The sequence below is a fragment of the Podarcis raffonei genome, chromosome 2 (assembly GCF_027172205.1).
Source record: "Podarcis raffonei isolate rPodRaf1 chromosome 2, rPodRaf1.pri, whole genome shotgun sequence".
NCBI lineage: Eukaryota > Metazoa > Chordata > Lepidosauria > Squamata > Lacertidae > Podarcis > Podarcis raffonei.
Genome location: NC_070603.1, coordinates 120,743,042 through 120,759,085, shown reverse-complemented (window position 1 = coordinate 120,759,085; position 16,044 = coordinate 120,743,042). Strand labels below are relative to the sequence as shown.

At 47.1% G+C, this 16,044-nt stretch overlaps 1 protein-coding gene across 1 annotated transcript in view; it reads left to right on the top strand.

Annotated features, from left to right (window-relative positions):
* The first annotated feature begins 1,723 nt into the window (after positions 1-1,723).
* LOC128408827 (uncharacterized) overlaps positions 1,724-16,044 on the top strand; it is a 282,229-nt gene continuing 267,908 nt past the window's right edge. The window contains exons 1-2 of the mRNA XM_053378849.1: positions 1,724-1,811; positions 3,084-3,564. Coding sequence (XP_053234824.1) covers positions 3,148-3,564 — 417 coding nt within the window. The 5' untranslated portion in view covers positions 1,724-1,811; positions 3,084-3,147. The remainder of the gene's footprint in view (positions 1,812-3,083; positions 3,565-16,044) is intronic.

Below are 16,044 nucleotides of genomic sequence, written 5' to 3'. Positions count from 1 at the left end.
CATACGATCAGCAAGTCCTAGGCGCTGAGGTTTTACCCACAGCGCCACCCGCGTCCCTGATGTCCATTACTGCTGCATAAGAACAACAAGAAGTGTCTGGAGGGCCCTGAGGGGATTGGACCAGCTGTGCCTAATTACCCTTCAGTTTCCATGAGGGAGCAGAGGTAAATTAACTGGATCCTGAGTTCGAATCAGTTTTTAAAATGGCCATCCATTGTTAATCTTCTACTGTATTGTATATATTCAAGTATTTTGTCCTAGCCTTTAAATCTACAGATTAGTCATGGAAGTAGCTGGCACTTCTCTGATTTGGATGAACTCTCTCTCAGTCAATAAAACTTTTCCTTGTTTAAGAATATTGTTGCCCTTGGCCTCGGGAATTAAGACACATTCAAGAGGATTTGGAAATCACTCGTGCAGGGACAGTGATGGTGATGGTGATGATTGATTTTTTATACCCCACCCATCTGGCTGGGTTTCCCCAGCCACTCTGAGTGGCTCCCAACAGAATATTAAAAACATGATAAAACATCAAACATTAAAAACTTCCCTAAACAGGGCTGCCTTCAGATGTTTATTTCCTTGACATCTGGTGGGAGGGCGTTTCACAGGGCAGGTGCCACTACCGAGAAGGCCCTCTGCCTGGTTCCCTGTAACCTCACTTCTCGCAGGAAGGGAACCGCCAGAAGGCCCTCGGAGCTGGACCTCAGTGTCCAGGCTGAATGATGGGGGTGGAGACGCTCCTTCAGGTATACTGGGCCAAGGCTGTTTAGGGCTTTAAAGGTCAGCACCAACACTTCAGATTGTGCTCGGAAATGTACTGGGAGCAAATATAGGTCTTTCAGGACAAGTGTTACATGGTCTCGGCGGCCACTCCCAGTCACCAGTCTAGCTGCTGCATTCTGGACTAGTTGTAGTTTCCTGGCCACCTACAAAGGTAGCCCCACATAGAGCACATTGCAGTAGTCCAAGTGGGAGGTAACCAGAGCATGCACCACTCTGGCGAGACAGTCTGCGGTAAACGAAAAACGACAAAACATCAAACATTAAAAACTTCCCTAAACAGGGCTGCCTTCAGATGTCTTCTAAAAGTCAGGTAGTTGTTTATTTCCTTGGCATCTGCTGGGAGGCATTCCAGAGAGAGGGTGCCACCACCGAGAAGGCCCTCTTCATAGTTCCCTGTAACCTGCAATCAGGGAACCACCAGAAGGCCCTCGGTGCTGGACCTCAGTGTCCATTTAAACACTTTGCTCCTAAAGTTGTACACATTACATAATACAATATAAAAACCACAGATACGTAATAAAAATAAGAACAGAACAAAACTAGCAATCCCTCCCTTCCACAACACCTTTAAAAAAGCATCAGATTTCCATCAGCCCAAGGCCTTTTCTCCCAAGGACTCAGGGTGCTGCCACGTGGTTTCCATCACGACACCAACAACCCTGCGAGGTAGGCACACAATGCACGCATTCTTTCACCTCGAAGGAAAGAGAAAGAAATGCATTTTTAAAATAATAATAATAATAAAAACAATTTTTTTTTTTTAAGGAGCAGTCGCGACGGTTTGCCCCGATTAGTGAATCCGTAGCGAGACCGTGGTTGTTTCTGCAGCTGCAGCTGTTTCTAATCCCCGGCCACTTCGGGGTTAAGACTAGAGAGTCCCGCTGCGCTTCCTAGAGGGGGCGCAAAGGAAGGAAGCCAGCCAAGGGCAGAGGAGAGTGACAGCTCCTTTCCTGTCCCGCCCCCTTCCCTGGGAGAAAAAAAAGGGGGGGTGTCTTTGTTTGCAGCAGGCCTGCTGGAAGGAGCTGGTGAGTTGCATGGCCACCTGTCTTGGATGCTTCGGCTGAGATTCCTGCATTGCAGGGGGTTGGGCTAGATGGCCCCTGGGGGTCCCTTCCCAACTCTTCAGATTGCAGGATTCTATGAGTGGGGAGCGCCTTTGAGCGGAGGGGAGAGGAAGGGGGCAAGGCAGGTGGGCGGGCTGCTGGCTGGCTGGCTCGCTTGCAAGGAGGAGCCCTGCCCTCCTGGCCCAGGATCCTGTCCTCAAAGTGGGCAAAACCAGCTTCTCTCCCCCCCCCCCGCCCAGTGGAAAGCCCCTCTTGCTATTCCCTCCCATTGCAATTCCCCAAAGCTGGCCTTCAGAGGCAGTTGCAGCCTCCTGCACTGGAGGGAGGACAGCAGCCACATTTCTCCCCTGAAAATAGGGACGCCCAATTTAATCATCTTCATCATCATCATCATCATCATCTTATTATTATTATTATTTGCACACCACACATCTGACTGGGTTGCTGCTGGCACTCTGGGCAGCTTGCAGCATATATATTTTTTAAAAATGTCATTGAACATTACACGCAATTAAACATTGCACATCCGAGAGTGGGAAGCCCTGCCTGCAATTCTCTCCTTTTGCAGTTAACCAAAAACTGGCCTTCGGAGGCATTCTGCCTCGGGAGGTGGTGAACTCTCCCTCCTTGGAGGTTTTCAAGCAGAGGTTGGATGGCCACCTGTCACGGATGCTTTAGGTGAGATTCCTGCATTGCAGGGGGTTGGACTAGATGATCCTTGTGGTCCCATCCAATACTTACAAGGAAAAAAGCAGTATTCTTTATTATTGTAGTTTGAATATTGTGTCAAATAGATGATTCTTCATCCTGTTTATGGAATGTGCTGCATAATCTGAATCCTGAAATACAGTACAGTGGTACCTCGGGTTACAGATGCTTCAGCTTACAGACGCTTCAGGTTACAGACTCTGCTAACCCAGAAATAGTACCTCGGGTTAAGAACTTTGCTTCAGGATGAAAACAGAAATCGCGTGGCGGCAGTGGGAGGCCCCATTAGCTAAAGTGGTACCTCAGGTTAAGAACAGTTTCAGGTTAAGAACGGACCTCCAGAACGAATTAAGTTCTTAACCCGAGGTACCACTGTAATACTCTTTGGTATGGGCTGGGGGGGAATATATAGATGCCCGAATGAGATTGCCAATTGCATCTGAATGCTCTGCTGGTGTAACATTTCACGTAAGATTTCCTGGCTCTCTGCAGGTTTAGAAGCCTAATCAATTTAGGCAATCGCAGGTGGAAAGAGGAGGAAGCTGTTTTGGGGGCCCAGGAGAGGGTGACCTCGGAGCGCGGCTGGGAAATGGAGGAGCAAGCCTTGGCTAAGCTGAAAGCAGGAAGATGCCAGAATGTTATCCAGACTGGGAGCAGCGGGGGATTCTGGGAAAGAACCACACCAGAGATCCTGGGCGAGGAGGATGCCCTTGGCTTGGACGCTCAACGTCTACGTTTCAGGCGCTTCTGCTACCAGAAGGCCGAGGGGCCCCGAGAGGTTTGCAGCCGACTCCACCATCTTTGCCATGAGTGGCTGAAGCCAGAGAGACACACCAAGGCTCAGATCCTGGACCTGGTGATCCTGGAGCAGTTCCTGACCGTCCTTCCCTCAGAGATGGAGAACTGGGTCAGGGAATGTGGAGCGGAGACCAGTTCCCAGGCAGTGGCCCTGGCTGAAGGTTTCCTCCTGAGCCGGGCAGAGGTCAAGAAGCAGACAGAGCTGCAGGTGAGAGAGGGTTTCGTTCTGGTAGTTCCAAAAGACAAAAATGTGAGCATGAATAAAGTAAAAAAAAAACCCACTAGTTTCCAAAAGGAGGAGGGAATCCAAGCCCCCAACACTTTGCCTACGCCTTTCCAGTGTGGTGAGAGCCAGTGTGGTGTAGTGGTTAAGAGCGGTAGACTTGTAATCTGGTGAACCGGGTTCGCATCTCTGCTCCTCCACATGCAGCTGCTGGGTGACCTTGGGCCAGTCACACTTCTTTGAAGTCTCTCAGCCCCACTCACCTCACAGAGTGTTTGTTGTGGGGGAGGAAGGGAAAGGAGAATGTTAGCCGCTTTGAAACTCCTTCGGGGAGTGATAAAGCGGGATATCTAATCCAAATTCCTCCTCCTCCTCCTCCTCTTCCTCCTCCTCCTCCTCCTCTTCTTCCTTTTCTCTTCCCACTCCCCATTTCCTTTTCCTTTTTTAAATGTTTGGACATGGCATGAATATTTCAGCATGATAGCAAATTCAGAGGGCACAGTTTGTCTTACACATTTGTCACTTTTCTGGTATGTTTGTGTTCCTTTTCTAAAATAAGCAAGGAAAAGAGTTTCAGGCTTATGAATGTTCTGTCAAGTATAGGAATGCAAAAGAGTGTAAGAAGAGCCTGCTGGCCTGGATCGTGTGGAGATCTCTTGGTGCACCAGGTTGGCGACTGGCGAAAGCGAAATATCACTTGGAGAAGGATCTGAAATAAGCTCTAATTTGATTTGTTCTGGATTGTTTTGTTTTATGTTTTAATCAGGACCAACTGGTTAGAAACCAAAGGGTCCAAGTTACTCCGAACCAATTCCTGTTTTATGTTTGAATGTTGCAAATCACTTGGAGATCTGTTCTGTAAAATGTAAAGCAGTACAGAAACGAAATTAATAATAATAATGATGATGTTCAATTGCAAAAAACCCCAAAACCAAACAAACTTTGGCGCCTGGACATTCCATTATTGCGACCGTAACCTAGGTTTAAAATGCCGTTTGGGGATTAGATTATACAGTCAAACCTCGGTTGTTGAACGTAATCTGTTCTGTTCCAATATTGCAAAGTATTGGAAGACACAAGATCTACCCACCCTGGAAGAATGGCAGATGAAGGTGATGGACTACATGGAATTGGCAGAAATGACTGGCAGAATCCGAGACCAGGGAGAAGAGTCGGTGGAAGAAGATTGGAAGAAATATTGTAAAATTAATGAATGTTAGAATGATGTTGGATGAAAAGTTATGTGGTTTTTAGCTAAAATGCTATAAGGAGTATGGAAAAAAAAGGACTATTAACAGACAAAAATTTAATGTTACATTATTTTAAGATTAAAGATTAGGATAAACAAAGAGGGGAAGGATTTGCTGAACTAACAAATTGAACTGGAATACAAAAAGGGAGGTGTGAGGAGGTCTGGGAAATAAGCAAATGAAAGAAAGTGATGGAAAGATGGAATTCTTTTTTATCTATTTTTACTTTGTATTTTTCTTTTTTCATTTTGTAAAATTCTAATAAATATCTTTTTAAAAAAAAAAAAAAAAGAAGAACGTAATCTGTTCCGGAAGCCTGTTCGGCTTCCAAAATGTTCAACAACCAAGGCATGGCTTCCGATTGGTTGCAGGAGCTTCGGCTTCCAAAAAACGTTCGAAAACCAGAGCATTTACTTCTGGGTTTTTGTCATTTGGGAGCCAAAATGTTCCAAAGCAGAGGCGTTTGGAATCCGATGTTTGACTGTATCTGTATCTGATTTTCTAACACTGCTTCTGATTTTTTAGAACCTTTCTCCTGTGGCTGTAAGTTGTATTAAGTGGTTTTAAGGCTGGGCTTTAACTGCTGTAACCCACCCTGGGTGCTTAGGGCAAAGGCCAGGAAATTAATAATAATATTATCCCTCCTTTCTGCTTCAGGGGCAGGGACCTCTAGCTGAAGTTTCTCTGGGTTTCCGTGAGGCAGAGCAGGCAGCCTCAGCTCCCCGAGAAAGACGGCTCTTCAGGTGGATCGTGCAAGAGTGTGACCAAGCTGCCAACTCGCTAGGTAAGGAAAACTGCCGCCTGTATCCGTTTGTAAGAAATTATCTTTTAGCGTGGCAGCACCTGCAATCTCAAACTCCCTGGCTATCAATATCACTGTACTCTTTTTGACGACTGCCAAAAATATTTTTCTTTTTTCTTTTTTTCTTTATACTTTTCAAATTTATACATTTCATTAATTTTACAATCCATTTAACATTTCAAAATTTGACTTCCTTCCCCCTCTTTCTGCGGTTCCTTAAATTTACTTTTTCATATCTTCTGCATATCCAAATTCATTTAATTTACTTTAATTATCTACTGTAAATATATGTTGCTTTCACACTTTCTCAGCCTCTTCTAAGCTGAGCAACAAGCTATGGTTTAGTGAGCCACAGCTTGGCATGGTGTGCAAACCAGGTATATTGAAACCAGGGTGGATTTGATTTAAATCAAATTGATTTAAATCACAATTTACATCACAAATCAGTAAGACTTGATTTAATTATTATTATTTTTTTAACAGAAAGACTCATTCTTGCTGGTATAATCTTAATATTTACAACCAGATGAAGGATTCCTTTTTGGAATAATACATTTTCAGAGTGGTGTTTACAGTTATATCAAAATTTACTGATTTGGTTATACATAGGCAGATAATTATGAAATTATTGTGAGGTTTAATAAGTTGACTGCTTATATTTGCTTATATCTACCTTTCTGCTTTACTTTATTGGAAGGAGAAAAATAATCAATTCCTTCATAACAATTTAAACAATTTATTCAACTAAAACAATAACATTATAGCATATGTATCCACATTTGTTAACTGATGTGGTTAAACATTTTTTAAAAACAAATAAATAAACTTAGACTGTGTTTTAGCACACAGGAAAATCTTAAAACATGTCCTTATTTCCTGATGAATAGCCTTTGGACTGTAATGTAACTTAAATAGAAAACTATCTTTAGAAAGATTTTTTCCTCCAAAAGCGTTTTATTTTTAAAATCTCATTTAAATTTTAAAAAATCCCATTTAAATTTTAAATATCCAATTTTTAAAAAAATAAAAAATCATTGATTTCTATCCACCTTGATTGAAATGGAAACACAAGATGTTTAAAGGCAATAAAATATCCACCCACTTTTTTTGTGTTCCTAGCAGGCAACAGAGTGACCCCGGCGACCCGCACTCCTTGTGGCGGAGTGGAAACGGCGGCCATGGGGCCTGATCAGGTAGGGGAAAGAATCCCAGAGGGATCAATGGAGGCAGCTTGCATGCCTGGGCTTGGAAGGTTCCTGTCCCTTTGCTATAACAAAGAAAGCGTCTAGAAGATGAGGGGAGTCCGTTAATGAAGAGCAACCCACCCCCCAGCCTAAGAACCTCAGCATAACTAGGCTTTCTGGTTGTGAACATGAGAACCTCAAGAGAGCCTTGTTGGTGCTTGCAGCCAAAGAGTCCAGTCCCAGCATCCTTTCTCATAGTGACCAAGCAGGAGATCCATTGGGAAACCGGGAAGCTCTCTGGGTGATGATATCACCTGGTGTCAGGCTTTGGGCAATCTGATCCCTCCCCCGGTGGCAGTAAATAAGCAGATCAGATGAAAGGAGCGTTCTTACCCAGTTAGTTTATTTAATAATCACAGCGAGAGACAAAGGAGTGCATATCTCCCTAGAAATGGCGTTGCTCCCAGTAAAGGTTTACCCCCTCCGTCCCCATTAATCTACGTCACTTCTACATTGGGTGATCTGAGCTTGTTGCCGCTGAGCTCTCTGTTCTGTCACTCTCAAAGCCTGCCTAGGCTCAGGAATGCTTTCCAAGGACACTGTCTCTCTCCTGGTGTTTCCTCTTCTAGTTGTTCCTCTCCCAGTATTTCCCAGCTTTAGCCCTCTGGACTGTGCCCCTCTGCAAACCACTGCTCTAAATCTATACTGTCCTCCTGCCCTTGGCAGGTTCAGGAGAAGGGGGAGGGCGGCTCCCGTGACTCCTCCTCAGTCCAGCCCCTGACACCTAGGGAGCTCAGTTGGTTAGAGCATGGTGCTGATGATGCCAAGGTTGCAGGCCTGATCCCCATTCCTGCATTGCAGGGGGTTGGATTAGATGATGTTCAAGGTCCCTCCCAACTCAACAATTCTATGGTTTTATTATTCTTTTTTGGTCTGGCCAGCTTCGCAGGGAAGTTTTTAATGTTTGATGTTTTTCCGTGTTTTTAATATTCTGTTGGGAGCCGTCCAGAGTGGCTGGGGAAAGCCAGCCAGATGGATGGGTTATAAATTATAATAATAATAATAATAATAATAATTAATTACTACAATAATTATTAGCCACCTTCAGCCAATGCAGAATAGTCCCATCTAAGTTACTGGACTTGCCTAACCAGTTCATTTATTGCCGTGGACCTACGCTTGAATAGAACTTCTTGTTGTTGTTTAGTCGTGTCCGACTCTTCGTGACCCCCTGGACCAGAGCACGCCAGGCACTCCTGTCTTCCACTGCCTCCCGCAGTTTGGTCAAACTCATGCTGGTAGCTTTGAGAACACTGTTGAACCATCTCGTCCTCTGTCATCCCCTTCTCCTTGTGCCCTCCATCTTTCCCAACATCAGGGTCTTTTCCAGGGAGTCTTCTCTTCTCATGAGGTGGCCAAAGTATTGGAGCCTCAGCTTCACGATCTGTCCAGTGAGCACTCAGGGCTGATTTCCTTCAGAATGGAGAGGTTTGATCTTCTTGCAGTCCATGGGACTCTCAAGAGTCTTCTCCAGCACCATAATTCAAAAGGGCGCAACTCTTCATTGTGTTCCTTGCCCCCCACTTTTTAAAAAAGAGAATTTGTTTTTTTCTTCCTTCTCCTCCTCCAGGAACGGGTGTCCTTTGAGGATGTGGCTGTGTATTTCACAGATGACGAGTGGGTGTTGCTGGATCCAGCCCAGAGAGCCCTGCATGTGGAAGTTATGGAGGAGAATTGTGGGAACCTGGCCTCTCTCGGTACGGCTTCCTTTTTTTCTTTGACTTGGCAGATGCTGACAGTCGAAACGGCCGCCAGGATCAGCACCCAGCATCCTCTGCTTGGGTCCAGTTCTTGTGGCAGGCTCATGCAGGTCTCTTAGGAGACAGGGATTTGCCATCCTGTATGGACACGGGTGGCGCTGTGGGTTAAACCACAGAGCCTAGGACTTGCCGATCAGAAGGTCGGTGGTTCGAATCCCCCCGACGGAGTGAGCTCCCGTTGCTCGGTCCCTGCTCCTGCCAACCTAGCAGTTTGCAAGCATGTCAAAGTCCAAGTAGATAAATAGGTACCGCTCCGGCGGGAAGGTAAACTGTGTTTCCGTGCGCTGTTCTGTTTCGCCAGAAGCGGCTTAATCATGCTGACCCTGAATCTGTACGCCGGCTCCCTTAGCCAATAATCAAGATGAGTGCCGCAACCCCAGAGTCATCTGCGACTGGACCTAATGGTCAGGGGTCCCTTTATCCTTTACCTTTATGGAGCCTCAAGCCTGTGGTGTCAGGGACTGGCTCGATGACAAATGGTGCAAGGCTCCAGCCGAGGAACCCTCTAGGGAACCCACAGAGGAAGAAGACTCAGACCCAGGGGAGAGGTGGTAGGACACAAAGACAAGTCAGAGGATCAGGGAATCCAGGAGGTGGAAGAAAGTGGATGCTTTCTATGACACACTGGGCAATAGATCTAGGACACAATACAGTGGTGCCTCGCAAGACGAAAAGAATCCGTTCCGCGATTCTCTTCGTCTAGCGGTTTTTTCGTCTTGCGAAGCAACCCTATTAGCGGCTTAGCGGCTATTAAACGCTTAGCGGCTTAGCTGCTAAAAGGCTATTAGCGGCTTAGAAAAAGGGGGGGGGGAGCGGAAAAAAAATCGCAAGACTAGTAAGACGTTTCATCTTGCGAAGCAAGCCCATAGGGAAAATCGTCTTGCGAAGCAACTCAAAAACGGAAAACCCTTTCGTCTTGCGGGTTTTCCGTCTTGCGAGGCACCACTGTATAGATTTCCATCTTTGGGGAAAATTTTGGAATCTGAAGTTTACTGCATGTTATTCCTTGAACGAGAACTACCTGAAAACAATTTACAGATGGTATCTAATTCAGAGTAGAGTTACTAAGATTTAGTGGGCTGTGTGGATGAGTTAACACCGGAGAAAAACTTACACCAAGTTGAATAAAAGTGGTTTATTTTTTAATTAACCATTAAGGAGTCCCCATTTTAGAACTTGAAAGGAACTGCTTGTTCTGTATTATTGCTCAGAATGGCATTAAACTCAGTTTTGCTCCCTAGGTTTGGGGTCCTGGTTTTCTCTCTTAGGCTCTTACCGATTTTCTCTTGCTGTTCTGGCAGGTGATGGCTGGGAGTTTGGCGCTCGGATTGAGGGAGACGCGCCCAGATTATTGCTGGAAAGAGCTGCTTGCGAACAGGAACTGGAAGAGCAGAGCAAGGAAACAGAAAGGGATGAGCAGATGAAGGATATTTCATCTGCTGCTGTGGGGGGAGCTTTCCGTGAAGCCCCGGTCCTAGAGAAAAGAGAGAAAGGGAAAGAAGGCAGCGAGTGCCCGGTGTGCGGGGAAAGTTTCAGCTGCAAATCCAGCTTTAACGCTCACTTGAAAACGCACAAAGAGGAGAAACCGTACAAATGCTTGGATTGTGGAAAGAGCTTCTCTCAGAGGAAAGGCCTTATCCGACATCAGAGAATCCACACCGGGGAGAAACCCTATACCTGTCTGGAGTGCGGGAAGAGCTTCCGTCAGAGCGCGGCCCTGATCACTCACCAGCGTATCCACACAGGGGAGAAGCCGTACACTTGCTTGGAGTGTGGAAAGAGCTTCTGTCAGAAGACGACGTTGGTGAGGCACCAGCGGATCCACACAGGGGAGAAGCCGTACGCCTGCTCGGAGTGCGGGAAGAGTTTCAGTCACAGGTCTCAGCTCACCTCCCACCTGAGAGTCCACACTGGGGAGAAACCATACAAATGCCTGGAGTGCGGGAAGAGTTTCAGTCAGAACACAAACCTTACTTTACATCAGAGAACTCACACGGGGGAGAAGCCGTTCCGGTGCTTGGAGTGCGGAAGGAGCTTCAGTCATAGCTCGACCCTTATGGCGCATCAGAGAACCCACACAGGGGAGAAGCCGTTTACATGTCTGGAGTGCGGTCAGAGCTTTGCTCAGAACGCAAGCCTTATCTTCCATCAGAGAACTCACACGGGGGAGAAGCCGTATGCCTGTCCCGAGTGCGGGAAGAGCTTCAGCACGAGCACCAGCCTCACCTCGCACCGGCGCATTCACACAGGGGAGAAGCCCTACACCTGCTCCGAGTGCGGGAAGAGCTTTTGTACGAGCACAAACCTTGTTACACATCAGAGAATCCACACGGGGGAGAAGCCGTACAAGTGCTCAGAGTGCGGGGAAAACTTTCGCAAGAAAGCACATCTCCTTAGACATCACATGACACACACGGGGGAGAAGCCGTACAAATGCGCAGAGTGTGGGAAGAGCTTTAGCGAGAAAAGAAATCTCATTTCTCATCAGAGGATCCACTCTGAGTGTTGGAACGAGGATCCTGTAAGCAGTCATTGGATTCCTCCCTCTGTAGGTCCGGGATATGTCCCCCTTCCCCAAGATTCCAGTACTTTCCAGAGCCCTCTCAGTCATAATTCCAGCCCAGGAGAAAGATTGGAGTGTTTTAGTTTTTTTCTCAATGAGTAGATGGCAATTGGTCCAGCCTTGATGGGATGCAAATGAAAGACACAGATAGGTTAAAATGGTAAAATAAAACAAATAAAGTTTAATGACAAATAGAACAAAAAGTAATAGGTCTAAAAAAAAAGCATTACTTTAAACAAAAAGGTTATTGATAAACTTAACAATAACATGACTAATCAAGTTTCCAACACTCATTGAGGCTTATGACTTTTATCAACATGACTGCACCTGTTCAGAGTTGCCAGCGCACAGCTGCTATTGATGGTAAACTGGTACAGCCAACTTTTGGCTGGTTCTGATCTGACCCGAAAATTCTCCATCCTGGGTTTAGGCTATTGCACCCTGGGAAGGTCACTTCGATGCTGCTAACACGATGGTTTGACTTCACCCCCGGAGGCGCACTCCATTGTCCCTCGAGACAGACGGATGCCAACAACCGCAGCTACTGAAAAACTTTGTGCCATGATGGTCGGTGGTGTTTTGGAATAACGGTGTTTGTGATGATATCGGACCTTCCGTGGTGTTTTTTTCTCTTTTTGTAACTGTAATTCAAATCATGTGTGTTTGGGAAAGGGAGTGATCCACGCTACTCTAGAGCACCCTATTCTAGAACTCTAGAAAACCCACTCTCTTATCTTTCAGTATTAAAATAGCAGCCCAAGTGTAGCAATTTTCTCCACTAATAACACGAATATTTAGTGTAGTTGATGGGTGTTTTTAACAGTTTACTGTATTCAGGCTAGAGCATGTATTTTAATCTGATTTGTAAAAGAAAATAAAAACCGCAAGGACACTAGGAGAAGCATTGCCCTGGTGACAAGATATTGCTCTGTTGGTGAAGGATGACTTGTAGGGGTGGCTGGCCTGTTAGGATGACTACAGTGGTACCTCAGGTTAAGTACTTAATTCGTTCTGGAGGTCCGTTCTTAACCTGAAACTGTTCTTAACCTGAGGCACCACTTTAGCTAATGGGGCCTCCCTCTGCCGCTGCATGATTTCTGTTCTCATCCTGAAGCAAAGTTCTTAACCCAAGGTAGTATTTCTGGGTTAGCGGAGTCTGTAACCTGAAGCGTATGTAACCTGAGGTACCACTGTACTAGCCTATCATGAGTGACCCAGCAGTAAATCACACTGTGCAAGTCGGAGTTAACGCTTTATTAGCAAAAACAGGATCTGCACCGGAGTGTCAGGCCTGAGCACAGCAACTTGTCTCTGGTAGATCTCACCCCCCCCCCCCGATGAAGAAATTGCTGAGACTGAATATCCTTGCCTTCCCACAGCTGCCTAAGTCCCCCCCTCTCCAGGGTTTCCCCCCAAGCAATCTGAGACTGCACCTGTGTGACACGACTCCACCCTCTTCATGCCTCTCCTGGTTCTGGGAGACCAGGAGGGAGGGAAGCATGTCACAGCAGGAGGGCGAGACACCCATAACTCTTCACCAGTCTCTCATCTCTGCCTCTTGGCCTTCCTCACCCCCAAACTCCTGCTTCAGCTTCCGCCTCTGATGCTGGACTTCTCTCTGTCACTGGCTCTCCCCGCTCACTAAGCCCTGTCGCCTCCGACGCCTCCTCTTCCCAGTCTTCTTCCTCTTCTCCCTCTGACCACTCATTGTCATCCCGCCACCACTCCCCTGGCTCTGAGCCTCCTTCCCTTGATGGCAATTGGATCTAGCGCCACCTGCTGTTTAGCTCCCCTGCCTTCTGACCTACCAGTCGCTACGGTTCACCTGGCAGCCTCTTTTTCAGAACGGTTCTCAATTGAAGCCACGTTCTGGGATGAAGTGCTGCTTTTTAGATAGCGAGGGGCTTGGCGGTACAAAACGGGTCAGGAGTGAGGATGGGTTGAGGTTGAGGAGGGCTGCGGGGCTTTCACTGCAGCATAGAAGTGGCATTTTGTTGTTTTCCCTTCTGGGAACTGGGTGATCCTGGAAAGTCAATTCTCAACGGCACCCGTAAAAACTGTTAAACCTACTGTGGTCCCTCAAGCTGAGGTCCTCTTGAGACAGGCTTACTGGACCATCCTTCTGTACTGCCAGTCTGTCGTATTACAGTTGTACCTTGGTTCTCAAACAGAATGCGTTCCAGGAGTCCATTCAACTCCTGGAACTGTTTGAGAACCAAGGCACAGCTTCCGGTGGCCTGCAGGAGCTTCCTGCAATCCATCGGAAGCCATGCTGGACATTCAGCTTCTTAAAATCGTTCGAAAACCGGAACAATCACTTCCAGTTTTCTGTCATTCAGGAGCCGTAACATTTGACTCCCAATGCATTCGGGAGTCAAGGTACGATTCTACTAGTGACCTGTCTTCTCCAGGGAACTCCTCAGTGCTTGGACGCGAGCGACTGAAAACCATCACAATGCTGAAACAACTGGAGATGTAATATGGACGATGTTTTAATGTAACAGTTGTTTGAATGGTTTGACTTAAGTTCTAGGCTTCCGTTTGGCGACGTTTTGTCAGCGACGTTTTGAGAGTTTTCTATCAAAAAGCCAGGTGCTGAATATATTGAAATGGAATAAAACAGCAAAAGCGCGTGTCTTTTAGAATGGTTCAACGGGGTGCAAAAGAGGGGATTGAATTAGCTTCTGGTATTAACACAAGAGTGGGATGCCTAATGCGGCCCCCAGGGCTTTCTATTCGGTTCTCGGGACTCTCCTTTGGCCTACCCGCTTCCTAGACCTCACCCCTTCACCAGTCCTGTTTTTTGTCTGCCTTGAACATGTCATTGGACTGGAATAATGCCTTTTGCTCGCTTGGAAGCTGGGTGGCTGGACAAACTTCTGGCTTCTGCATGGCTTAAAATGTCATCTTTTGAACGAGGTAAGAGTCACTTCTGTTGCTCAGTCCTCCGTTTGATTTGGCCCCACCTACCTCTGGCATGCAGGGCCGCTGGTGGTGCTGTGGGTTAAACCACAGAGCCTAGGGCTTGCCGATCAGAAGGTCGGCGGTTCGAATCCTGAGACGGGGTGAGCTCCCGTTGCTCGGTCCCAGCTCCTGCCAACCTAGCAGTTCAAAAGCACGTCAAAGTGCAAGTAGATAAATAGGTGCTGCTCCGGCGGGAAGGTAAACAGCGTTTCTGTGCGCTGCTCTGGTTCGCCAGAAGCGGCTTAGTCATGCTGGCCACATGACCCGGAAGCTGTACGCCGGCTCCCTCAGCCAATAAAGCGAGATGATACGCTGGCTCCCTCGGCCAATAAAGCAAGATGAGCGCCAGAGTCGGCCACGACAGGACCTAATGTTCCCTTTACCTTTACTTATGTGACAGCAGCCACAATCCTGGGAACGGCTTCAACTAGCTGGCTAAACCAGGCGAGGGCAGCCGATGGTTCTCAAACCCTCAGTGAGTTAGGGGCTCCCCCTGCATGCAAAGACAGGCTCCAGTGAGTTGAGTGGATAAGACCAACAGTGGGTCCACTTGCTGTAAACAGAGGGAAGTGAGGGGCAGATGGGGCTTGTCTACCTGGGCAGGTAGCCCATCTAGGAGAAGGAAAACTCTGATCCTAAACCTCCTCTGCCTTGCAGAATAACTTCAGGAGAAGAAAATAATAATAATAATAATAAAATTTTATTTATTCCCCGTTCTTCCCGGTTCAGGAAACTGGGCTCAGGGCAGCTAACAACAGATTTAAAACACTTAATTGATGCTACGGTATAAAGCGTAAATAACAATAAAATCAAGAGTCAAAAATAAATTGAGGGGGGAAATCCATCCAATAAACATTAGATGATCACCAGGGCTAGCTGGCTAAATTAGTCCCACTTGGGCCAGCGAGGAGACCAGGGGAGAACCAGCTGTGGGATCCCAGAGTGGGCAATCTTCACAAAAAGGGGAGGGGGAGGGAAGGAAGGGGAATAAAAGATCTGGCTAAGTTCAAATTGAAAGCTAGGCGGAATAGCTCTGTCTTACAGTCCCTGCGGAAGGAAGTCATATCCTGCAGGGCCCTGGTCTCATGGGACAGAGCATTCCACCAGGTTGGAGCCATCACTGAGAAGGCCCTGGCCCTGGTGGAGGATAATCTAGCTTCCTTAGGGCCCGGGGCCTCTAAACTATGATTATTCATGGACCTTAAGGCTCAGGACAGGATTAAACCCCACACAAATCCACAGTGGAGTCCCTAAGACGGTTGGATGGTGTCTGGTCTGCCTCCTGCCAGCAACTCCTGCAGCCAAGCTGGTGCCAACTGTCTTCCTCCGATTTCCTTTGGACCCCATCAACAAGGCCAAGAGGTCTTGTCATCTGGGCAATCCAGGACCTCCAGACACACTGCCCAGGCTTGCACCCCAGGGAGGTCGCTTTGGTGCTCCTAACACAGCAGTTTGACTTCACCTCTGGAACGGCACTCCATTGTCTCTCAAGACAGACGGGTGCCAACAATCAGCACACCCCTAATTTTGACATGGTCACACTTATTTGGGTGAACAAATAAGCTCCCCCCCCCATGTCACATGCAGGGTCTCGCAGTCCATAAATTCGCCACTGGCCACAATAACTGTTTTCTACCTTTTTTCCCCTGCTACCAAATTTAGCTGTTTTCAGATTCCCAGTTTATGTTCCCAGATTCCCAGTCTTGACTATGCTACCACTCAGTGGATTTGTAACTGGCTGACTGACCGAACCCAAAGGGTTCTCATCAATGGTTCCTCTTCATCCTGGAGAAGAGTGACTAGTGGGGTGCCACAGGGTTCTGTCTTGGGCCCGGTCTTATTCAACATCTTTATCAACGACTTGGATGATGGACTCAAGGGC